At 37.3% G+C, this 26,728-nt stretch overlaps 1 protein-coding gene and 1 non-coding gene across 7 annotated transcripts in view; both read left to right on the top strand.

Annotated features, from left to right (window-relative positions):
* Positions 1-26,728, top strand: part of LOC149691713 (agrin-like) — a 390,035-nt gene that overhangs the window by 207,125 nt on the left and 156,182 nt on the right. For all 6 annotated transcript variants that reach the window (XM_089869112.1, XM_089869111.1, XM_089869109.1 and 3 more), the window contains one exon: positions 16,774-16,989. In XM_089869112.1, the coding sequence (XP_089725238.1) occupies positions 16,774-16,989 (216 nt within the window). The remainder of the gene's footprint in view (positions 1-16,773; positions 16,990-26,728) is intronic.
* Positions 1,675-1,747, top strand: TRNAV-CAC (transfer RNA valine (anticodon CAC)). Its single transcript has one exon. It is a non-coding gene; the product is annotated as a tRNA-Val (tRNA).

Raw genomic sequence — 26,728 nt, 5'->3', positions numbered from 1 at the left:
GTTATTTCTCGTTTTCCGAGTGTCAGCATCTTACTGCTCGTTCAAGTTAAATTAGTCAATGAAGTGTATCTCTTAGTATAGAACCAAAATTCAGTGATGAGGCTTTGCACCTATTGTCATACTTAATTTGAACCAAACATCTTGTACAAGAGAAACAAAAAGGAAAAGGTTTTGGACCCAACACTGCTAGTTTCCCATCATGGGGTTTTGTTAGTGTTTCTATATAAAGATGCAACTGAGGGGTCGGACACTTTTTTAATATGCAAGGAAAACCATAATTGAGTACTAATCTTCGTAACGAATTAATTTAAACGGAAAATTAATTGAACAAATGTATTTTGTTTTTTCGGAAAAATATTCTATTTAAAATCATCTGTTTTTTGGATCTAAATATGCGCTTAACTTGGAGGAAAGATGTGATACGGGGTAGAAATCTAAATAAACATATAACGTAGCCTTTTGTACCCCCATCTACCGAATGGCAACGTAGTCCTCCCAGCATCCTCGGTGGGCGTTTTGATAGGGTTGAACCTGGTACGAAAACGTATAGAATGCCCCCTGTGTCTTAAAAATAGAACCTAATTTGTTAGAACGCGGCAGCACTTAATAATCCAGATAGGGGAGTGCGCAAGGTACATTGGGAGACTTTCATTACCGCTTATGTCCCACCATCATGCTATTCCATCTCACGTCTCTTCTCCAAGGGCGTACAATGAAACCGCGCCAAGTGTCTTATCCCACGAACAGGACCCTAAAATTACCTAAGAGTCGCTTAAAAAAGTACACGCTTTTTATAACGGGCAAAGAAATATCTTCTCCGTTGTGACCGGGTATAAAAAGGGTCATTCAGTTTTTGTGGTATCCCTTCATTCTCGTCGGTGGTTTTAGTAGTGGTAGTAGTAGGGCCATGGCCTTGTCGGATGACCCTTAGTAGTACACTGTCTGTAGTTACCAACTCAAACTAGAAAGAATGGCTATAGTCGTGGACCGAACAGTGCAGATCTAAATCACTTTACGGAAAGACCATCACAGCTACAAGGTCTGTCGTGTGAACTATATAGCTGTTCTTGCAATGCCTTGACCCCCGGTTCATTTCAATAGCATTGTGCAATGGGCTTTATTTAAGGTTTTCAAAGAATTAAATTTGATATGGGTTTAGTTTTAGACATTATCTCTGGGTCGAAGTTCAGATAAAGGCCTACCAGAATTCTACAGGGCCGGTAGGCCCTTGTAGATATGACTTGATACCGTTTTGTAACGTTAAAGTAATATTCACCCGCTTTTGCTAATTTCCTATGGAGATTAACATGGGTTTTTCGTGATTTTTCCCCACCGATAACTTAAAAACTACAGCGAAGATACTTTTCGGAATTATCTTAAATTAACAATTAAGTATTCAGGGTGTGCTATCGGCCAGCTTGATCAAAACAATTAAGTCTAAGTATGTTAATTTTACTTAATTACAGAAGTACGGCTTTGACCATCGCGATTGGACAAATAATTAGCTAGATGTCTTGGAAAACTCAGTGTCACTACGTCTCTGTAGTGTGGTGGTTATCACGTCCGCGTCACACGCGGAAGGTCCCAGGTTCGAGCCCTGGTAGATACATGTATTGACGATCGTGATTGGACATAAGAATTAGCTAGATCTCTTGGAAAACTCAGTATTATCACGTATCTATGGTGTAGTGGTTATCACGTCCGCTTCACACGCGGAAAGTCCCAGGTTCGAGCCCAGGTAGATACATGTTTTAACCATCTTGATTGGACATGATAATTAGTTAATTAATTAATTAATTTCATGATAAAATGTTTTCGAAAATGTAATTGTTCTTGAAAAAGCGTAGATATGTAATTTTTTAAATTAATTTAGAGGGACTAGATCGATTAACAGTAAAATCAGTTGATTGAATTAAATATTGATTAAGGATTGAGTGGATAAAAAGAACTAGAAAAAAATTTCAATATCTGAAACTTCAGTCAATTGATAAACCTCGCACATATCGTTTGTTTTTTCGGCCTTGGTCCAAACCAAGACGTTTTTATATAATTTATCAAAGTTTCGTAGTGATTTTTAGGTGAAAACACAGACAACTTTGCAATAATGTTGATATTGGGTTTGTTGTATTGTATTTTAGGTTTGGGATGAACTAACGAGTATACCGTTAAGTTTTGTTGGACTATATTAGAGGCGCTGTTGTAAAGTTCTTCCTTGAACCATCTTATAACCCCCTCTACCGTCTTCTTTCGTAACATTTTATCGCGTTTTTTCGTTGGATTTAACGAGGACTTTTTCCACTGCATAGGATTCCACTATAGTTTGGTACTATATCTACTTCCTAATAGTTAGATATAAATTAGAACCACAAGGCTTTATTCCTTGGGTGTTTGCTCGGTTTTCTTCCACTAGTAGTACTTACATTAAATCATGAATTCATTCCACATTATCATGAATATTGTGTATTTGCCTTAGCTTTGCACTTGCATAATTAAGGGAAAAGATAACTTTGGGGAAAATTTAATTAATTCGTAACGAAATTGGGTTCATCAATGGGTACTATAAACTGAACTGAAAGCTCAAAGAGAAGTTACAATAATTCTGTGTTTGTATTTGTAATGCTGCTGTTTTAGTACAGCTATAGGTAGAGGCGGTTTTATTTTGGGGGCCAAATACGGGATAGCTCGGTCAAAACGGCGTAAAAATAAAGTGCAACGGTAGTTTAATCGAAATTGGCCAAGATAACGCCCAAATTATCATCAAAATGGAATTTGGATGTTTCCGCAGTTACGCTTTTTGTTTTTAAGCCGAGATAAACTAGTTTATTTCGGGGTTTATTGCTCTGAGGGTTTTTTTATAAGAACTAATTGTATCGCTATCAAAAATAATACGCTACTATAATGAGTTGTAATTAATTAACATGAAATAGACCTATTACATCTTGACCGAGTTAAATGACAAATACGAATTAAGGTTTTGGAAGATTCTCCAAACCATCTTGTTATTTAAACCCAACCCTGCCTCGAGGTCTTTACATTCTGGTGCGGTCTTAATTTGGTTTTCCGCTAGAACTGTTTCCAACCCTCCTCCCCATCAACCAGTCCTTGAATCGTTGTTTTAAAATGTATAAATATATATATAAAAATGCGAGGTTGTTTCCCGATGGACGTATCAAGCCGAAGCCACACACACCCAGGGTTCATACAAACATGGAAAACAGCCGGATAACCCTGGAAAACTCAGGGAAATAAATAGTTAACGAAAAAACTCGGGGAAATTTGAAATTTTTAGTAAAAATCAGGGAAGGTTTTGAGGTTTGAGTAAATTTGCTCTGAAGGGTTGCTTCAACTATATATGTAATAGAACACTCCCGTTGTTATTACTCCATATACGAATAAAAACCCTGGAAAACTCAGGGAAATATATGGAAAAAGACACTGGAAAAGTCAGGGAATGTATTATGAAAAATCTGGAAAGATCAGGGAATACATGATAAAAACCCTGGAAAACCCAGGAAAATATATGGGAAGAACCCTGGAAAACTCAGGGAAATATATGAGGAAAACCCTGGAAATCTCAGGGAATATATGGGAAAACCCCTGGAAAACTCAGGGAAATCGGTTTTCCAAAAGTCGTATGAACCCTGCAGACCGGCCCTATAACGTGTTTCACACCGCTCCGCGTTTAACCTTATTGTTTGTGACGATCCCCGAAAAGGTTTTCTTTTTGTCGGAAAAGCCTAGCTGCATGCTGTGTTATTTCGCTATGGTGGTGGTGGTGGTCTTTTCTGCATAACGCGCTTACACGACCGTGAAACCCGATTGTCCGGGGCGATGCTTCCAAGACTAGTAGGGTTTCGGTTCAGCCCATGAACGCCCCATGCCTTTTAGGTCTGCCCGAGATCCTTGTTTTCCTTCCTTTCTTGTGCCAGCTTCATTATTTTTCTTTTTTTTTACGTAGAGTTGAGCGCCAGTTACCTATACCAGTTTACCGTCCTTGTTAACACGGTTAAGATAGGTAGTGAAGCTGATAAAGCTTAGGCCTTTGCGTTTTGTCCATACTTTTCTCTATGTAGATTGCGATTTTGTCTTTATATGATCTCGTACCTTTACCTGGCTCGTTGATTAAGAACTAACGTAAATATATATTATCTTCCATGTGTACAGGATGGTAAAAAAGGGTAATTATTGGACGGAAATACAGTAAGATGCGTAATTTTGAGTCGAAAATGTAACTTCTCTCGCAAGTTGAATTAAAGGCCACTGTTTACCAGTTATGATTAGATAGAGTGTTTTAGGGATGTCCCCTTAATTAAATTAGCTTTCTCTTTCAGTTTCTTAGTTATATTTAAGGTGTCATTCATAAAACACTCCATTCATAATTTGTTTACGGTATCCCTTAGGGTAAATTGTCATAGAAGTTACATTTTCAACTCAAAATTGATTTCCCATTGTCAACCATTTTGTAACACCCTGTAGATATATTTATAAGGGAAAATCAGAAGGTGATAATGGGAATCATACCTACGTTTTCATTAAAGTATCAAGTTAGTTGGACGGAAAACCTCAATTTAGAAGAGCATTGGTGTACGGCAGGAGAACACTTTTACAGGGGCTCGTAGAGATAGCATTAGCCAGATTCAGCCTATAAGTTGGCTTTACTGCGAAATGTAATTTTCATGTATTTTAATATATATCGAATTTAATTTAAATTAAATATTTTTTTTTGAGATTTAAATACAGGGTGTATCAAAAGGGGCGATTGTACTTCGACCTTATAATAACCCTCCGTTTTTTTGGAACCATCTTCAAAGCCACCATAAGAGGGCGGGTTTATGTTTGAAGTTCTAGCGCTTTTTTAAGGGTTTATGAAACTGAGCTGACATTCACTTTAACTCTTCACCGTAGGAGTTTTAAAGGAAACTTTTTCCGACAGATCCAAATTTGTTCTAATTTCGTGGCCAGCTTAAAGCAGCCAAGTTTAAAGCGAAGGGCAATTCGTTTTCATTCCCTCTCTCTCTCTCTCTCTCTCTCTCTCTCTCTCTCTCTCTCTCTCTCTCTCTCTCTCTCTCTCTCTCTCCTCTCTTTCTCTTCTCTTCTATTTCTCTTCTCTTCCTCCTAAACGTGCTTTACAACATCTTAAGGGATTTTTTTATGTCGACGTTGTAGAATGTGAGGTTTCCGATGGTATTACGACCTTTTTTATTTTTTATCTTTTTTTCTTTTAAGTCCTGTATCTTTTCTTTTTCTTCTGTGTTGTTTTTCTCTGTGGGATTATTATTTTTTTTTTAGAAACTTGTTAACCCCAAAACAACGTCGGCTAATCGTGATGTATTATTTCTTTATTTATTTTTTATTTTATCTTCTCTGTTGTTGTTTGAAATTTTAATGGAATGTGTACTAGGCTAAATTTCAATTTGATATATTTTTTTTCTTTATTTTTTGGGGGTGTGTTAGTGAATTTTAGGTACAGTAACTCTTAATTAATTTTAGAGAAATTTAATTCTACGATATGGTATTGAAGAATGTTTTGAAATAGGTGTGGAATAAATTTAAATATTCCTAAGACCTTTTTGAAATTTGAAATTTCGCTTGAGCTTTAATTCCCACTTATTTAGGGAAATCTTTTCTAAATTATTTAATTTTAGGTTGAGCATGGATTAAAGTAATTTAAACTTTGATAAAGGGAACTAGACTATTTTTCCCAATTTAACAATTTAAAATAATTGAAACTAATGATGGTAAATTAACCGATGTCGATATCGAAGTTTTACTGGAAACGATACCGATTTTAACCGATTATTTAAACTACTCTAGATAATCGATTACTTATAACACAATAAAATAGATATTGAGCTCTGTTTTACAACCGATTTTTACCGATTATTTAGACAACTCTAGATAATTGATTAGTTATAACACAATAAAATCGATATTGAGCCCCTTTTTACAACCGATTTTTACCGATTATTTAACTGATAAATCGGTAAAATAATGTCGAACCGAGTAATCGGTAAATTAAGCTAGAACCGATATAATATCGGTTTGTGCCTTTCACTAAAATGAACCTAAAGGGAATTTAAAAGGTTTTACCTTCTGTACGTTCGATTTAATAAATTCCAGATATTTCTTCCTTCCCAAAAATATCTTTCATATTTTTACAACTATTCCCGTATTATTGCTCCGTTTTTTTTCTTACTCGGCAGATAAACATTGCAAAATTTGATTTGGAGAAATTGGTTTGGGGAATTGAATAAAATTCCAATTTAATTGATTAAAATAATAATATATAGGGATTCGTATAAAACCCCAAAACCTTTATATTTTTTCCCCATCTATCTCTTGGCAAAAGTTTTTGTCCCGACTAAGAATTTGCATATAAGTCTTTTTCCATCCCCCATAGGAGTCCCGCAATTGAATTTTACCAAGAGGTAGGTAGAGTCTAGCCCAAAAAAATAAAACAAGCAAAAGATAGGAGAGAAAACCAAACGATGGTAAAAAAGGAAAACAAAATCAAAATCATGCCTTTTAAACAATTCTAAACCCCTTTTCTATATATGCGCTATAGTATACTGTACAATGAATTTATATCGTTTCTACCTAAGAATATTGAATATTTTAGGTGTCAGTCACATTAGAAATATGTAAAAGGAGTAGTATTATTGTGGGGGTGTTCTACCCCGCGATCACAGTGGGAGAAAGTGGGGTTTAATTGGTTCCTTCTTATGACGTGTGTTACTGTTTGTATATTGAGTTACTATTTAGCAACCTCTCTCCAACATAAAATCTACTATTTTCAAAAAAGTATCGTACTAATTGGACCTTTTTTTATTCAGCGCCACTGGTGGGGTATCTTGAAACTACTCCCATAGAGACTGTGTAAATTACGAAGGTTCACAGAATCATTGTCAGATGGCCGGTGATTCTGCGAACCTTCTTCGTAAGTTTACTCAGTTTCTATGTGAGTAGTTTCCAGATTCTCAGCCAGTGGCGCTGAATCGGAAAATGACCAATTGCGCAACTGCTGCCAAGGGACGATTTTTTTCACTTATCAAGATTCTCACGTCACTAGATGGCAGTTCGTAGCGCGAGTTTGGCGGGAAGTTATGCCACGTGCTAAGCAATAACCCAGTTTTCCCCGTTTCTCCCGTTACGGCACTGTTCTTCAGTCTCAATGCGCCTAAAATTCAGCGCTCCTTTTTTACTTTTCCCTGGCTAAATAATTAAATAGTTCTCGTATTCAAGGAAGAAATGTATTTATTCTTGAAGATACTCTCATTCTTTTCTCTCGGAATAAGTAATTCAATATGGCAGTCTCGGGCGACCACCTTTGTGTTTACTTTATAAGACTTTTGGTTAAAGATGCGGAGTTGGGGGAACGCGATTGACGATAGCCTATTTTTTTTTCTTGCCAAGGCTTATACGCCAAATAAAACTTTTATTTGGATTTGGGAATAAGCTTAGCTCCAAAATGTGACGATGAAAAAAACTAAAAACAAGTTGTTCTTCGAAAACTTTTTATTTTCTGTTCTATTCTATGATTTAGGTCTAGCCTACTTGTAAAGTCCTACCTTTTCTCCAAAAGAATTCGTTGAGATTTTCTCCTAAAATACATATTTACAATTCTCCTGGATTGATATCATATTGAACTCTAACCTCAAATCAAAAATATACCTCCTCTTTATGAAAGGAAAATTTCTCAATATTACGTATGCTAAATGCATTTAAAAAACCGTTGAATTCTATACAGTCAATATATTATTTCTCTTTCAACTTCACAATTTGTGCAAATTGGAATATATAGTTCGAACGCTCGTGCAAAAAAAAATGAGATTACAAAAATAACGTTGAAATCAATATCCCGCGCATGACACTGGTTCAAACCCTTTTTTGTTGCAGAGAGAATATAGCAAAAGGAGTAGTAGTTGTAAGGTCAAAATGCGTCTAAGCTTTCGGACTATTTAATTTAGCAAATAAGGAACTAACTTTTCTGGAATTTTCTTAACTGGTTTTTGACATACGGATATAAAATAGGATTTTTAATATTTTCATTAAGTCTATGGGGTAAAGATGTAACTGGATTACTTTTGAAGATTTATTTTATGTTTTATGTAAATACTTATTTCCCCGCAAACTAAAATCTTATGTTTATATGTTTATTTAAGAAAGTGGTTTGTTTGTTAAACTACCATTTAATAACATGATGAAAAGTGAATCTTTGGCTTGCTCATCTTGTTTCTAATTTATTCCTCTTGCTTGCTCATCTTGTTTCTAATTTCTCCCGCTGGCTTGCTCATCTTGTTTCTAATTTCTCCCTCTGTCTTGCTCATCTTGTTTTTAATATTCCTTACAAAAGGCTTTTTAATAATTGTGGTCCATCCCTAAACAAAGCAATTCGACTGCACCACCGACATGACCTTTGGAGTTTAGTATAGGCTGTAGAATGCGCTTTAACTTTCTATTCCTTTTGTTGAATTTTCTCTGTTGTTGGAAAAGGTTAAAAAATCAATTTCCATCTTATGATCTTACCCCCTGTTCTTCCCCTCCCCCACCCACGCAAAAGAGGGGGCCTTGTAGATTCTCTCTCTTTTTTTCCTTATGATTTTGTTTCTCCACCATCGTATCTGGCTAGAGTAATGGAGAAAGAGTACTATTTTTCCTCTCTCTCTCTTTCCCAATCACCAAATTAGATCATGGAGGTTTTTTTTTCTTACCCCTTTCGTTTTTTTTATTTCTTTTATCATCTTCTCTTCAAATATGGTGGATGTGAAGGGACTATATAAAATCATAGCGGGATAGACCGTTCCATCAATTACTTACAGAGAAGTTTTTGTTCCAACATACGGGCGGGAGGACCCCATTTTAGAGGTTATTTATTTCTTGCCTGGCGCCAACTAAGAGGCAACGTCACAAGGAGCTCGAGTGTCCACTACACGCGCTGTCTCTATCGGTGATTGGCCGTGCTTCTTGGCGCCAGGGAAGTAGCCCAAGAAGGTGGAGTGATCTCCCCCGCCCTTATGGTTTTTGCTTCTCTGTTGGAATTAATGGAATAGTCTATTTCCAGCATCTCAGTTCGTCTCAAAAATGTTTTACAATGGAATCTAATGGATTTTGCTGTTTTTACACCCACTCGTGTTTCTACTTTTGAATCTTTTAGTGATTGTTGAAATTACTGGCTATAAACATTGCCAATATGTACCATAACGCATTGTAGCGCATTTTTTTAAACCTTGAATCTTTAATCAAGTAGCAAACAATGATAAAACTAACCTAATTAATAATTTATTCAAAGTGCTCCGCAAGTCGCTCGCGTTGGTGGCGTTTAATCTTTACTTCTGGGGATTACATTTTTAAAGGGTAGATTTATTTATTTGTTATTTTTACTTCAAGTAACGTACTTTTAGTAATAAACATCATGTTTATTTCAATATATAAATTAGTAAACAAATGCACTTTACGACAATAATAAATAATGGATATTACTAAATAATGTAAAGCGCCCTCTTTATAACGAAATAGAATTATTTGCATTGCATTTTAAATGTGAGATGGAAACGTGTAGGCGCAGATATGCCGCCGCGTCTGCTTCTAATTCTGCTTATCGGTTTATGGGAAAGCGCTCTCGCTGAAAATGTACTTTTTTTTTGGCTTCATCGATGTGCGCGTACGGGCCAAGGGATGGGATGGATGGAAGGTGGTATGGTATGTCTTTTAGTGTTAGGAGGTCGAAAGATCAATGTATACCATCCGCTTTTGCTTTCTAATGCCCTGGCTTTCAATACACTCTCTCTCTCGGGCCTTAGCCAGACTGCATTTAGTAATATAATAAACGTCTGGCTTTTTTCCATCAGAGTCTCATCATATTAAAAAGCTATTTCTTTAACGGGATAAATTTGCCGAAGGGTTTATTAAAGGGAGGGTGAAGAGGAAGAGAAAATTAAACGATTTTAAGCTTGAACTATTGGCGTAGTGAACGAAAATTGACGTTGAAATTAAAATAGATTAAAATTTTGTTATAACGGTGCGTCAAGCCCATTTTAGTTGACGCTTCTTTAGAAAGATGTTTCATTGTCCCTTTCATAATTAACTGCCCCCCATCTCCAACTTATCCGCATCTTAATTATTCAAGTGGTCTGGATCAAAATATTTGTCATTACCGTGGGGTAATTAGGTTTTGGTTATTAATGTTAAGTTTTTTATTTAGGAAATATTTTTTTTATTTCTCAAATATTGTTCAAAAGCAGTGTAGTTACGTAAACATGGCGTATACTATTATTTTGCCTCGACTTTAGCCAGCTTGCAAAAATTATCTTATTAGAAACGACAGGAAAATACTACTAAGGCTAATCAAGTTTTGGTGGGTTTATAAAACAAGAAAAATTACGATTTTGTAATATTAATAGCTACGTGTGGTATCGCAACTCTATTAAAAGATACGTCCACGTAATGTTGAAGTTCATAATTATTTTGATGATACTTCGGATTGAGTATAAATTGTTAATCACAACGGCGCCAACTAGTAGTTTAGTCTATACAGGGTGTTTCTCAAAGGTTTGTCAGAAATTAAGGGGAATGTTCTTTGGGGGATATTTAGTCGAAAATGTAACTTCTAGGACATTTTGCCGTAAGGAACACCGTTTTCAAGTCATGATTGGAGAATTTTTAAATTTAATTAAGAAACTGAAGGCAATGATTTCTAATTTAATTAAGGGGTCATCCGTAAAATACTGCAATCATAACTTGAATATGGTGTCCCTTATGCCAAAATGACGATAGAAATTACAATTTCGACTCGAAGTCTCCCCTTAATTTCTGACAGATATTTCAAAAAGACCCTGTATCTTTTAATTTTTTCGTGTTACCGATTGGAACATACACACAAACATACTGGCGTCCGTTGCATAAGCTATGTTGAGTTTATTTAACAAAACTCGTAGCTATAAACTTGCCAAGGCCTTATACGAGTAAATAGCTATATATATGGCCTTTTTGAGAGTTGTCTATTCGATTTGTGGGCTAATTGTTTGCGCAGGTGCCTTCCACGCGCGCGCACATATTTGCTAACGCATCAAACAGCCACTTTAGTACAGTTATTTTCTCTCTCTCTCTCTCTCTCTCTCTCTCTCTCTCTCTCTCTCTCTCTCTCTCTCTCTCTCTCTCTCTCTCTCTTCATCCGTCCTATACCGCGGCTCTCACTGTAGTTTATCCTCCTTCAGGGTGGAATCTTGGATATAAGAGTGTGGCTTAGGGTTTTGGCGGGAAAGGTTCTTTAGGCGCCTCGTTGACAATCCTTAGACCTTATAGCCCCTACCTCCCTTCTTATAGCTTCCAATTTTATCCCCTTATATGAGTATTCCGTCTCTCCCCCATCCCCATTCCTATCCAGATGGAAAAGAAGTTTTTTGGCCTGGAAAACTAGTAACATAAACACTGCGCTCCTTTACTAAACTTCTTCCTACATTTCCAGATATTTCGCGCCTTTTTTTTTCTTTTTCGTTAAAGCACGCACCCGGGAAATGGCGGGAGAAGAGGTGAAGGTGGGGAAATAAGCTGAAAAAAGTATATAGAGAATCACATCCTCTTCCGTAGATTCTCTATACTGGTTGCGTGGGTCCGTATCACAGTCTGTCTGTCTATAGCTTATTTGAGGATAAAGAAACGGAGCTCGTTTTCAAAACGCTTTTCTCTGGCTTTTTTTACGGATTGGCGAGCCAAAATGGAATGGCATTCCGCCTTTTGCAGAAATCCTTGTGGTTAGTTATATTCAACGTATCGGATACGAGCGGAACTTCAGAGTCTAAACGAAAAGATTTAACCCTTGTTTCTCAGTTCCTTTGAATATATTTCCGTTATACCGGAAGTAAATAGATTATTCGTAAAATCCTTCAGGGTCAATTCTTACTGTTCCTTAGGTCCGTTTTCCGGAAATATACGGCCAACTAAGGAAAGAGTAAAACGTGTTGTTAACGGCGTTCAAAGAGGAAAACCGATTAAACGTACATTTACATAAACAATCTCATTGATACGTGCACTGAACGCCCCTGCGTAATATCGACAGAAACAGTAAACCCTGCCGATGGAAAAAACAACCTATGAGGGTTTATGTTACAAGTTCTCTAAGTTGGTGTTAATCCAGCCTTATTCCCTATCGCCGGAAGTTAGGCTTATCCCTAGATTCGTGGAGGGAGTAGCGTCTGTCGTCTGCTACAAAGGCAAAACAAAAAAAGCGTACTGTAGCAGACGACAGAAGAATTTCTTCCCGTTATCAGGCTGGGAAATAAGCATAATTTTTAAACTAGTCCTTGGGACCAGTGACCCCCTAGTTTCCGAAATAATAAACTGGTCTCCAGACTGGTCCCCACCCTTGTTCTCCTATAGATTTGCAATTAATAAACTAGTCATTGGGACCAGTGACCCTCACGTTTTGAATAAAAAAAAGTGGTCCAAGCTATTAATAAACTGGTTTTTGACCTGTAAACCTGTCTTATTTCCTAGCCTGCCCGTTATTCCTCTCCAAGATAATCCTAACTTCCGGCGATTGGGAAAAAGTGGATTAAGGTCTATCGTCATCCTTGGAAACCTCCTGTCCTACGTGAATTATATCATGCCACATTTTTTTTATGAAACTTGTAGATTCTATGAAAGGTTGGCGCGAGTTCAGGATCCCAACGGTCCCAAGAATCTTTCCCGTATTAGGTTTACTAGTTCTTGAAGTGGACAAACTAGGCTTAGGATCTAAGAGGAATATTTTTTATTTCCTCGAGTGTTTGCGTCAATAATTCCGGATGACATCCGGAAGCTTCGTTACGAAACTAACTTAGAACTTGAGTATGTACCTAACTACATCACCTTACCTGCATTCCATTTCTTGTATATCCAGGCCAAAGGCTATTCGAGACAGATCCATCCTTGCTATTTATTTTCTCTCCCAGTCGCATGCAGCTATAACCAACTTGACTAAGTTTGTACAAAAAATAAAGCCAGAAAAACCGTTTTTAAACGTACAAGTCGCACCGAGTTTTTTTTAGAGCATGAAGAGAAGTTTATACTGGAGTGGTAATCATACTCAGCAGCGTTAACACTAGAAGGCCCTTCTTTTGCATGACCGTAATATTTACATACCCATAGTACCCCGGTTTTAGGTTGGCATAGATTATGCTTTAGGTGCCAACAAGAACTATTATTTACCACCACGTGACTAAGGTAATGTAAAATATTGCCACCGAGAGATGGCTGCACTGAATGATGCCCAACTTTGGGATTTTTAAACAGTCACCGAAGGCCGCCCACAACTACACCACTCCAGTATTAAACTTCCCTTCTCCAAGCGCAAACGATCGATTCTTTATAACGCAATTGATAAAGGCAAATTGAACGAAACATTAAGACTTGTCCTAAATCTTACAACTTTGACCTCAACATTACATCAAGTACTTGGGGGTTAAAAAGTTTACTTCCCAAATTTTATACGTTTTCTCATCTTTCCTTAAATATTTACACAAATCTTTGAACCCGGTTTCCACGTATAAGCCACGGAAATAAGAAAAACTTCTCAATTTTCCAATAAAGTAAGCAAGGTTTCTACGCTCTAAGAATTCAGGGGGATACCCAATACCTCAAATATTTTTCTAACTTCAATCTTGCGATTTTTTTCTATACCTGTCTCCTCATTTCTCCATTTTTCCTCACTTTAGCTCGTGCAGGTCAGGCGCTAAAAAGTTTTAATCTTTTTCCAAGGAAAGTTTGGGTAACTGTTGAGCGCGTGCATGGTTTTTGGGCCTTGGTCTGCCGCCGGAACGTGCCTATACCCTTTAGGGATTGTAATCTTATATTATGGACGTGGCGTTATGTTACGCTGAAGCCCTGCCAAGAATCTCGCGTTACTATAGACCATACTAGGGCGCAAAATAAGAGATTAGTCCCGTGGTATAGGAGGATTAGAGCTAGGAAAGGCCAAGGCTTAAATATATAAAGCCCTTTCTTTTGACCCTACTTCCGCCAACACTGACTTTGACGGAAGAACGAAAAACGGAAGAAACCTTTAAAGTTATACTATACCTTAGGCCTAAAAAAAAGAAGTTAAATAGATAGGTGAGCGACGTTAGGCTTAGGTAGGGTTTAGGCTTAAGTTCGCATTAGAGATTTTGTTGTTTAATCTAATATGGCAATAACAGTCGAAAGCTTGTTAAGAATTGTGCATTAAATATTAATTTCTAAATGGCTTTTAAAATATACAGAGTGTTTCTGAAAGGTCTGTGTTCTGTGTTCTTTTGGGGGAGTTTGAGTTAAAAATTTTGCTACAATTGAAACCGTTTTCGGGTTATGTTTGCAGTATTTAACGGATGACCCCTTAATTAATTTAGAAATCATTGTCTAAATCAGTTTCTTACTCAACTTTAAAGGGTCATCCATAAAACACTCCATTGTTCATAACTTGTTTATTGTGTTTCTTGTAGCAAAATGGCGATAGAAGTTACATCGCTCCCCATAATTTCTTACAGACCTTTATTCAGAAACACCCTGTATACTCTATTATCAATTGCTCGTAACATATAAATAGTCCAATTCAAATGAGAGCCGGAAGGGTCGAAACTTCAATTAACTTCAAAGATCTCGCTTCCATAAGCGGTAATGTCTTTAGAACTTCCGTGACTGTTAAACGTTAACCCTCGAAAACGACTGTATCTGAACCTATACATATATATACCTTCCACCGCAATTATATCTGAGACTAGTTCAGATATGTACATCCTTATAATCGATGTTAATCCGTGGTTATTGGAATCCAACCTCTATCTCTCTCTCTGACTTTGTAATTCCTCACCACGGTGTTAAGAGTTCAAAGTTTAAAGTGCATTATGATGATGCGAACTAAGCCTTGATCCGGAGACGCTAGCCAAACTTGAGAACTACCTTAAACCTTAAGTTCATAAGATATGTTCCATAAGTTTGACACCATGGTTACAAACTGGAGCTTGACATGAAGTGATTGAAGTAGGTCATAGATTCGAGGTAAAGCGCTGTTCAAAGGCTTAGTAATGCAGACTAAATAGGCATGAAGGTGGAAGTCCTGCAAAACTAACCAACCGAGAGTATAGTACTTCAATTCTCTCTTCCGTCGTTCTGCTAGAAGTAGCTCGAGCTGTAAGTCTCTAGAATTACGAAGTGTAGGTAGTGTCATACTTATGGTAGGAACATACATTATGAACTTATGCTTGTACTAAACTGCCAGTTCCGCTTAATCTTGACGCAACGTAGGCTGCTGGCTGACTAGGGCAACCGCCCTCCCGGAGCGGAGGATTCTCAAAAGGAATTTTTTTTCCAAAGAGGGGATTCTACCATGTAATATATGTCTCGTCCGCTATTATCCCTTACACAAATCTCGATGAATTGCTAGCTCAAACTAACCCTTGGCTTTAGTGTCAAGTGAGGGTATACTTATAGAACGAATCCATGGGTTTCTATTAGTATACTTAACGCTGTTGCACCTGCCAAAGAATTTAAGAGGTTTTAGGCTTAGCTTGGGCGTAAACTAGGCCCATTTTTCTCGACGTAAAACGAGCTTAGATCCTACCCCCTCTTCCTCTCAAGCCCCCCCCCCCTTCTTGCACCGTCGGATTACATCCTTTTATTCTGGACTTCAGCAGGTAGAGCTCGGGATGTTTGGATGAATTTTAAAAAGTTTGGACCTTTCCCCCCAAAACCTTTAAGGTGCGCTTTAATTAATTTTTAGTGCGTCGGAAGGATCATGACCTTTAGATGCGTATTTTTAACCACTTCCTTCTCGTTAAGGATGGGGTCAAAGGGGGGGGGGAATATGGACATTTTGAATGTGTAATAGTTTTGTGTAAGTATATATGGTCGTTGGTTAAATGAGCTTTGACCAAAATGCTTCCATTTCCATTATGAAATATATATATTTAAAGGAAGGGACACCGCTTTTTGGAAAATGCCTAGTTTTAGTTTTAAAACACCTATTGGGTTAAAATAAGCCAGGAATACATACAGTTAACAGAAATAATTGTGCCCCATAATCTTCAACGTTATTTTCTATGCGGGTTTTGTGGGTATACCGGGCTTGAGAACTTACTATCGGTCACGTCTCATAATTCTGATGTCGTCTTTCTAAAGGCTCTTTCAGACGATCCAACTTTTTGACTCGGCTTGATGGGTCAACTCGAGTTGAATCAACTAGTTGTGTCGTGTGAATAGATGCTGAATGAGTTGAGTCACCAAAAAAGTTGGCTTGGAAAAATCGGATCAGTGATCCAATTTTTGCTGACTCAACTTTTTAAGTTCATTTCTCCTGCCAATCAAAATGAATTACAAATTTTCGCGGGTTATTTCGTAAGTGCCAAGGTAGGTGGCGCTTAAAAAGTTCCATTTGGCGGTAAGAGTTTAGTCGTGCGAAAAGGAAGGATTTATTCGATGGATTTATTTCACTTTTCCCTTCAAAAGTTGGGCAAGTTCATACAACTTTTTGACCCATCGAGCTGAGTCAAAAAGTTGGATCGTCTGAAAGAGCCTTAACTGTAATTTCATTGGTCAGTAGCATCGCGAGCTCCTAGGTGCGCGCGCAAGGTCCATCGCGCATCGAGATAGATCATTATTCTCAAGGTAAAATTCGTCATACATAATGATTAATCAGTGTTGACCGACCCCCTTTTTTATTTAAGTAGTGATTAAATATCGCGAAATTAGTCAAATATATATATATATTGAATTTTATTCACATTTTGTTCTAACATTTTGCACATTTTTTGTTGTTATTTACAGAACCATGCGAGAAAACGTATTGCGCGTACGGTTCCTATTGCTTAGTTGACGAAGAAACTCAACAAGCTCGATGTCAGTGCCAAGAAGACTGCGCCGCCGACGTTTTTGCCCCCGTTTGCGGTTCGGACGGCGCCACGTACGCCAGCGAGTGCCAACTGAGACTCAACTCTTGTAGGAAACAGAAAAGAATCTTCGCCAGGCATCAAGGTTCATGCGGTAAGTCCTTAACCCACCGTTAAATTTATTGTCTCCCGTCCATAATATATGTGTTTGTGTATTGTTTGTCGGAAATTAAGCTAAGCCTATACATAATACGGTCGCGCCAACACGACAGTATAATACGAATATCTACGATGTCCTTCGAAACTGGGACTCTATACACCCCCAAAATTGTTAATGAAGCCCTTTCGATTATTAATTGGTTCCGTTGTTTATTTCATTAGTCCTGTGTCAAGCAGTATTCGATTGGTCCCTACAACCTAATAATTCCTTAAAAAGGGAAGGGCACTTTTAAATTAGAAACATTTTGTCTTGCTGCTAAGAAAATCTAAAAAAATTAGGCGCAAAAATAAAGTACCTACTTCGTGGACGCGGCTTAATGAGATTTTATAAAAGACTTTAATTCGTTAGCTGTTTTGTTATTTCGTATTGAATTTATTTCTTCGAATGAAAAGTGATCGCGAGAAACTGTAAGAATTAAGAAATTAATCGAGTTTGTACCACATCGCGACAAATTATTTTCTTTTCTTTTCTTGTTTAAATAAGTAAGCCAGCCTGAACTTTATTCGTATGACCTTTGGTGAACTTTGATTAACGTTTTTACATGCCACCCTTGCCTGGATCGAACTCGTGTCGTTTTAAACAACTTAACTTTTTCTGGGGATATGTTTACCTCAATTTGAAACTCTGGACCATGCTCTTATTTAAATGCTAATATACCATTGATCATCTTAGAGGAAAGATGTGAGATGGAGTGGTAAAAGGTGGTGCTGGGCGATCTGCAGCCATCAACGCCTCCCATAGTACCTTGCGGTTAGGTATAGAGTCGTGACTGAGGTATGCTGGGAGGAATTCGTTGCCGTTACGTTCGTAGATGGGGGAAAGTTATAGGTATTTAGATAAGGACTCCATCTCATCGAAATCTTTCCTCTAAGATATAGAGGTATAGTCGAGTTCCCACTGTACTTATTTACAATTAGGCTGGTCAGGTTCTTTCTTAATGAACCCACTGGCGGGGGTGAGAGGAGCATAATTAGACTAAAACCAGCTCGCCAGCTCTCTTTCGTTTGCCCACACTTTGACAACCGTCCAAGGGGATACTTCAAAAGATTTAAAGCTTTGATGTTTCCCATCTCCGCTATATAGGTAAATTAAAGAAAAAGAGGAAAGGACGCGTGGCAGTATACCCCGAACTTCGTTAAGGAATTAAGAAAGGAGTTCGACGGTAATTAGAAAAGTCGCCCCTGCCGCGAGTTAATGCGAACTCGAATCTATTTCACCCTTCTTCCTCCCCCTCCCCTCCACTGGTACTACTTTCTTATATACTTACGCTCACTCTCTCATTTAGCAGCCGCAATGACTATAGTTAGCTTCGGTTCTAAGTATGAATCTTTCCCATTTTGCCAGTACGAAAAATTATAAACTCTTTTTGATATTCATGATTCTTCCTTTGATTTGTATCAAATCAAGAATAGATTTAATTTTAGAAGTAGGAATGGAGAACAGAGTACTCTGGGCGCGCGTCAAAGTCCCGCACCCCCTTCCCGGGGACGGGGGGGTATGAAAGACAGAGATAAAAAGACATTACGTATTTTTCGCCGTCCCCGTCAGCAACGTCATCAAAACTTAGTTTAAGTTAGCCAATAAGATCATTTAAAATTTTCGTTATACGTGTTGGAGGGAGGGGCTCTCTACTGGGCTATGAGTCGGACTGAAATAAATACTAATCGTTCTCCATTCCTGCTTCTAAAATTACATCTATCCCTAATCAAATATTATTTGTATCTCTTAATTCAAACCAATTTAAACGTCGATTTTTTTAACTGTAATTACACTTCGAAAATTATTTTAATCCGGCACCATTTTGGTAAATGGATCTACAAAGAAATGTTAGGGGGAAAAACTTGAAGCTATTTTTTTTAAGGTTTATTTCAGACTCGACTAAAAAATAAGTATTATTGAGTAAATTGTACAGATTCTTTATCGAAGTTGGTGCGGCTAGCTTGGACGATTACGAATATATCTTACTGATAGACGTTTTTGGTTTTTCCTTTTACTATCTAGAAGCTAGTCCCTCCTCCTCCTTTATTTCTCTTGATATACAGAGTTAATTGGGCGCCGCTAATTGAATAGGGCATCCAGTCCGTTGCCCCCCCCCTCATTCCTCCAAACGCCTTACTTCCTCTTTCCTTACTTCCTTGGCTAAAAGTAATTCGAGAAAAGAATCTTCCATGGAACGAACTTCGATTTCTAGTGTATGTGAGAATTAACTATATTTCCTTCCCCCAAGTTTTCTTTTGATGTGCCTTTTTAAAAGGAAAGTAATTGAGATAAATTTTATTTAGGAAACTAAATTTTATTAAATGGGGTATTTGTTTATATATTCTTAAAGAAGTTATATGTATTTTATTGGAGTGGACGCTTATCTATAGCTTCAGGGGAAAGGAAATAATTATTTACAATCTTGTTTTGTTCGGTTTTAGTTACATTTCCTCCTTTTGCGTCATAAGGAAACGCTTTAAAAACGGAACTTATTTTCAAGAAAACCTAAAAATTTAGTGGGGACATTTTGAGAAATAATTGACGTGTGAAGCTAGTAGCTGTTCGATTATTTTAAATTTTAATAATGTTTTCTAAGAATAGAAATATACAGGGTGATTCCATTTTTTTATTTTATCGCGGTTTTCGTATTTTTAATAGAGAAGCCAACAACCCAGGGGCTAACTTGATCATGTTATTCCTATGGGCCCCTGTAAAACTATTTACCCGCAATACTCCGGTGCACTATTATATTATTGAAATATACATGGTGTTTCCAATTTTATTTATAACTTAATCACCCTTTTTTGTATTTTTAATAGAAAAGCCAACATCCAGGGGTAAACTCGATAATGCTATTCCTATGGGCCCCTGTAAAACTATTTGCCGGCAATACTCCGGTGCACTATTATATTATTTCGTTTTATGTTATGTATGTAAGATTTCGACTTTGTTTTGATGTTGTGGGTTTCATCTTCTCTTTATGCAAAAATACCGAGTATAATTATAATTTTATCAAATTTTTCCGAAAACGAGTTGGTACCGCATTCCTCTCTTTTATAATGATAACAGTAAATTAGAGGAAATGATTAAGGCTCTTGTAATGAGGTTTTACGAGCTTGTTTGTCATTTTGAAAAGACCATTTCTCACTTTCTCGGTTATCCTCTTATTTTCTCTGGGATGCAGTCTCGTGCCTGCACGCTTATTCTCATCATCTCAGACTTTCAAATTGCATAGACGCGTATATAGTATATAGACACAGAGCACCGCTATTCTCTGTACTGCACACCTTTCCGGATGTTATAACCGTGCCTGTTATGTTAGCTTTCTATAGGTTAGCTGCTAGGCGCGGGAAAGGTGAAAAGGTCCTTAAAGCTAAAGGTAAACCTCTAATAAAGACTAAAGCTCACCTGAAATTTCTCAGCTCCCAAAACTCTCAAACGCACGTCGTATGAATTCATTTTATTATAAAATGAATATTGTAACTCCAGCAGCAGAGTTTAGTAACGTTCTTGGAATCTTTGATTTTCAATACGCGGAGTTTATCGAGGGAAGTGAATTCTTTAGCAGACGACAGTGGTCTTAAAAGGATGTAATAATGGCGAGAAAATATAGTACCACGTGAAAATATAGGTTTTATCATGATGTATAGCCAGGAATACATACAGCTGATTGGAATAATTTTGCGTCCATGTATGCGAGTTTTATGGGCCGGGCTTGAGAACTTACTCTGCGTTACACCTCATAATTATGATGGCGTCTTTTCTGACTGCGATTTCATTGGCTGGTAGCAAAGAGAGGTCAGGCGTGCGGGCAAGGTGCAAAACGTATCAAAATAGATTATTATTCTCGAGGTAATAATCTTCGTCATAGATTATGATTAGTCTAGCTAGCTCTTCCAACATAAATGCACCTAGACACGTTGAGTGAAAATGGCTCTAGTACACAATGATTCCAATTATCTGTATGTATTCCTTAGAGCATCATAAGTATAAATGGCAATATTCATGGGATAATTGTGTAAGTTATTGGCATATACTCTTGAACTCTTTAACTTTTATCTCTTTCAAGCATTTTGGCTTTTAAATGAAGGAGGGGTCAGGATGATATTTGCGACTACGGTTTTCCTTAAATCAGACTGTTTATTTATGGCTGACATTTTGGTAATTTACAGAAGATGACGGGCTTAAAGCTTCGACAAATTTCGTGTCAAAACTCTTAAAACGTGAGAAGGAGTAGGGGATTAGTAGGCTAAAAGTTATTTGAGAAACGTTTGGCGTTAGGCTTAGTAGCTCTTATTTTGCACCTTATCATAAGTTTATAAGATTTGTTCCTACCATAAGTATACGCTTCCTTTACTTCGTAATGGTGGAGACTTACAGATCGAGCTAGTTCTAGCAGAACAACAAACGAGAATTGAAGTACTACACTCGGTTAATTTTGCAGGACTTCCATCGAGGTCCTATTTAGTGTGCATTACTAAGCCTTTGACAGCGCCAAAACCAACCAGGCGTCGCTTTAGCACGAATCTATGGCCTACCCCCCTCACTTCATGACAACCTCCAGTTTGTAACCAGCAACAAACTTATTTAGGAACATATCTTATAAACTTATGCCTTAATGATATAACTACGGTTGTATACATAAGAGTGCATGCAGGCATCCACTTTAATTTTAAACGCTAGGCCAGAATCATTTCGCAAGGTGCACCGCCGACGCTAGTAAACACCCATCCGTATCTTCCCTCCACTTAACTTTATCGTTTTAATTTATTGTTTTGAGTTTGTATTTTTAACTACTTAAAAAGATTCCTTGGGGTTGCTTTTAATTTTCGGTATAATGAATCGTTCAAAGAAGCTTTAGTTTCCATGGTTTGAAAAGGCCATTATCTTACCTCACTAATTAAGTGATTTGTTTTAACCAAACCCGAACCAAAACTCTAAAAGGAATCCAGGTTTAAACCGAAAAATTTATTTCAGGTTCCAATCTTAGGTTTAAAAATAGAAGTTTTAGAATTGTAACTTTGTATTTTTACTAACGGACGGTCTGCTTCTGCCCCCCCCCGGTTCTTTCAAATAAATTAGACAATTTCGTTTGCTAATGTAGCCTAGAAAGACTAGAGAAAGGAAGGCCGGTAATTCCAATTAAAATAGGTAATTTGATTGCCTTAATTATCTGTAGGTTTCATTTGAGACAGGTTTTAATGGGTATTGTAAACGTAGCGAGTTTTAGACGTATTAGCCCTCAAATATCTTCAATCTGAGAACTTTATTGAACCCATAGCAGAAATGTACCATTAAATGGGTATAATGCGCGTACTCCACATGTGTTATTACTGTTTCCCTTGTTTTGTAAGGAAGTGTTGTAGATCCCATTCATGTTCTTTTAACATGAACTTTCAACCCAGTTTGACCCAAAGAACAAAACACACCCTTTAATTTATAGTGACCAGACTTATCAGCAACACCCTGTATAGACTTTATTATTAGCCTAATTCTTTACCCAGGACACTTTCCGCTAGTCTGATTTCCTCAGAATAAAAACACGAAAGAGAGAGAACCAACCCTGGCCAATTCGAGTCATTATCCTAAAACGTGGATAAACCCAAAAAATTCAATTCCAACAATACCACCACCTCTACCACCTTTTCATGCATCCAATGGTTTTTACAATTTTTTTTTTATTCTTACTAGTTTGTATTCCGTTTTCCTTCTTTTTCCTTCCAGGAAGGACTTCCTTTCTTTCCCCTTTTGGACCCTTTTCGTAATAGTTGCTTGCACAAACCAATCACAATTACAATTGAAGCAAAAAAAGACCAATTTGGTCGAGAGGAAATAGTTTTTTTTTCTTCCTCCGACTCTCTCTCTCTCTCTCTCCATCTCTTCTACGTATACATCCATCCAGTTCTTTTCCTTAAAAACGTTTATACGATTCAACGGATTGAAAATAAAATCGGCAAAGACCCGGTCCGACCCATCCCCCATCCAACCCATCCAACCCAAACCCATCTCCTCAGTAAGCCTCTTACACTCATTGAATACTTAACATTCCAAAGCTTTAAATTTAAACCATTTTTTCCATCCATTCTCTCTCTCTCACTCACTCTCTGTCTCTCCCTGAGTCCCTCTCGCTCTCTCTTTCTCTTTTCTAGGAGAACTTTCATTCCTAGAACACGGAATGAAGTTAAGGAAGGGTAGAAATGTATATAGGGAGGATTGCATGCTCAGGGATGCTGGGAAATGATCCGGGCTGCAGGGCTCGAGTGGTTTGTTACTTTTGTGTTACTTTGGAGTTTGGTTCGGAATATTTTTGCTCTCTTGGGAAAGCCATGTCGGGGTTTCCTCCCTCCCTTCCCCCTCCTCTCTCTCTCTCTCTCTCTCTCTCTCCTCTTTTTTTACTTATTTCTTAATGTCATTGTGAATTTTGTCCCCTATTCAGAGAATGACATTGATTCCATACAGGGTGGATTAGATAATAGAATAAACATTTGGCAAATTTATTTATTTATTGAATTCGATAATGTGGATCACAACATAATAAGATGTTACAATTTTCTCCATTCATTAAAAACTAAACTAGATAGTTTTAAAGGCGGTTATTAATTTATTTAACTAATCAAATATTGCGCCAGTTTTAAACCTAAAACGTGACCTTTCACCCTATACTTCAGTTACCCTTTTAGTAACCTTCAAATGTAATTAAAATCAGAATGCTTCTGAGCTCATCCGATGCAATATTCTTAAAAATTCACATCACCTTCCTACAAATTTTACCTGGAGAATAATAAATCTCCGCTACGCCAGTTGCACCTTGCCCTCGCGCCTGACCAATGAAATCACAGATTTAGAATGACGATATCAGAATTATGAAACATTACATTACGGATAGTAATTTCTCAAGCCCGGTATACCCACAAAACCCCGGTATTGAAATTAATACCAGATACAGAGAAGGGCGAGGGAAACAATAATTCCAATTAGCTTTATGTATCCCTTTTTAATATATGTAAAGCACTTTCTTTTGGAAAGGATAACACACATACACATACAAAAAAGGTTTCCCTTTCTTTATTTCATAAATGCTTGATGTATATTTTCAAGTACTTTTTCTTATATACCAAAATACCGCTGCGCGTTGTCTACCCTTTTTACCAGGCGCGTGTGGACTCCACGTAGCATTCAGGGGGTCTCCCTCGTACACGTTTTTGTGTGTGGATTTTCCAAGCTTCAATTTTCCGGATCCTTGAAGCGCGACGATTGGTCTGTTTGAAAAAAAAGAGAAGAAAAACTGATTTCTTTTTTATTCTTTCTATACCAACTTCTCTACTGGAGCTATACTTCTTTTAGAATTTTTTTTTAGTTCGACGATTCTATAATAGTTTTTTTCTTTAGTTTGGGCAATAGGAAGGGCACTTACATCGTGGGGTGCTGGCTCGCTACACCTTGAGGTCGGGCCTATACCTTCTCCATTGCAAAATATCTATTGGATAAACGTGTATTCCATACTTTATAGTCTTTTTTGGGTATACACTTTTTCTCTTCTCTCGATTTCAATTCGGATAATGTTTTATATGCAAAAGGAGGAGCTGCTTTTGCTCTTGCTCTTCCCGAATCTTTTCTTCCGGATGATTTTTCTAAAGGGGGAAACTTCGGACGCCGGTATTGAGAGGAAGTACGGAAGTACCTGGGACTGAGAGAGGGGGGGGGGAAACTATTACCGATTATATAGGTTTTTAATACGATTTTTTTTGGTTTCTTATTTTTCTTGGGGTTGGGTCGGGTCGCATTCCCTCTTGTAATGTCATTTGGTTTCATTTCATTTCACGAGTTGTCGTGCAGAAAATAATCTTTCCTTTTTTTTCTAGTGGTATTTTCAATGAATATTAATTTTTTTTCCTGGACTTATAGGGAATTCTCCCAGGTGTGCCTTTCATTTTTCTTATTTAATATAAAAATTTATGGGATATGATTTCAAGGAATTTCGTAGCACTTATGTTGCTGTTGTGTAATTCCGGTAGTGTTTTGTGGTAAGAGAAATTTTCTTTCTTCATTCATTCATTCATTAATGAGATACGTGAAAATACGTCTGAAATTTAGTGTAAGTGCGCGAAATTTCATAGTTTAAACGAAGGATCCCGTTCAGTAATCACGTGACTTGCATTCTCGTGTGAAATTGCAAAATTCAAAATAGGCTTAAGGAAATTATGTCTAAAATTTGGAAAAAAAACGCGCGACATTTCTGAATTTGTACCAAGGCTTAACAAATATTGTGTTTACTAATCTCCTGACATGTATTCTCGCGTGAAATTACAAATTTCAAGCAAGGCTTAACGAATACTCTGCTCACTGATCACGTGACGTGTATTCGAGTGAAATTTTAAAATTTAAATGAGGTTTAACGGAATAATGTTTAAAAACGCTCGAAATTATTTCAGAATTTGAACCAAGGCTTAAGAAATATTGCGTTTACTAATCACGTGACATGTATGCGCGTGTGAAATTTTAAAATTCAAACGAGGCTTAACGAAATTCAATTTTATACTTTAGTTCCAGTAAAATTTTCATTTTAATAGGTAGTTATCGGTAAAAATTCCAGTTCAGCAGTTAGAAGAAAATTAAACGTTTAAAATTCAATAAGTATTAAATGGGTTATCTTCAACTCATCCATTTTTTTTTAACCTCACTGGCCCTTCCTTCTTTAACCTCAAATATGTGGCACCCCTCCCAATTCACCCTAACATAGGTAGTATACCCCTAGATATAAATTCCCCTTACCTGAGTTTAACCAACCATGCTCTCTTCCTTTTTTTTCTTCTTGAACCCTAAACTCTTACCCCACACCTTAGGGCCTAGAAAGCTCCATCTTAAGAAAAAATAAATTGATTCCTTTTCTACGTTCTCCTTTATAAGAAAAAAGAAGGGAAGGATAGGCATAAAAATGGAACGGTTTATGACTGTTATTTTAAAAGTATGAAGGTGCTGAAACTATGATTGATATTACTCTCGACTTTTTAGGCCTTGTTTAAATTTTTTTTTTATTACAAAGGATGGTAAGAGGCTGAGAGAGGAGAGAGATGGTTTGGGGGAAAAAATATTCCTCCTCCCTTTTTCCAACCGCATCTCCATCCTTTTGGTTTAGTTTCTCTCCTCTCCTCTCTCATCTTGATCTCTTAAAGCCCATTCAGACGTTCCCGTTGGTACGTTCATTTCTTTGTTCAGAGGCGAGAGCAGGCAACTTAAAAATGAGTCGCGTATATGGTGAATTTTTTGAGCCAAGACTTTTGAATACTAAAATAGACGAATTCATCCAAAATGACAAATACCGCGCCAAGAATCCTTAAACATTTCACCATATATCGTCTGCTAAAACGTAACAGCGCACTCGATCACGCGTTAATCAGGCATGATCGAGTTTGCTATGACTAAAGAAAAGACACGCTAAAGAAGTGGTGCCATCTCGACACTCACTGCCTGACGAAACTCAAAACTTGTTTTCAAACTAAATCCGCGAAGAATCTTTTGCGTGGTTGTCACGTGTCTAATGTTAAGCGTGGAAAGAGACTTCCCCGAAGTGCATGAACGTGCCTACAGTCTGAATGGGCCTTTAAGACTCGAGGACGAAGAAATTTCTAAAAGGTTGATCTTGGGGGAGCTCTTTGATATTCCAGGCGACAAAATGGGAAAACGCGTTCGCCTG

Source organism: Phalangium opilio, unplaced genomic scaffold, assembly GCF_054372755.1.
Source record: "Phalangium opilio isolate 3A_F unplaced genomic scaffold, DU_Popi_V2 ptg000025l_1, whole genome shotgun sequence".
Lineage (NCBI taxonomy): Eukaryota > Metazoa > Arthropoda > Arachnida > Opiliones > Phalangiidae > Phalangium > Phalangium opilio.
This window is presented reverse-complemented; position numbering and strand designations above follow the sequence as displayed.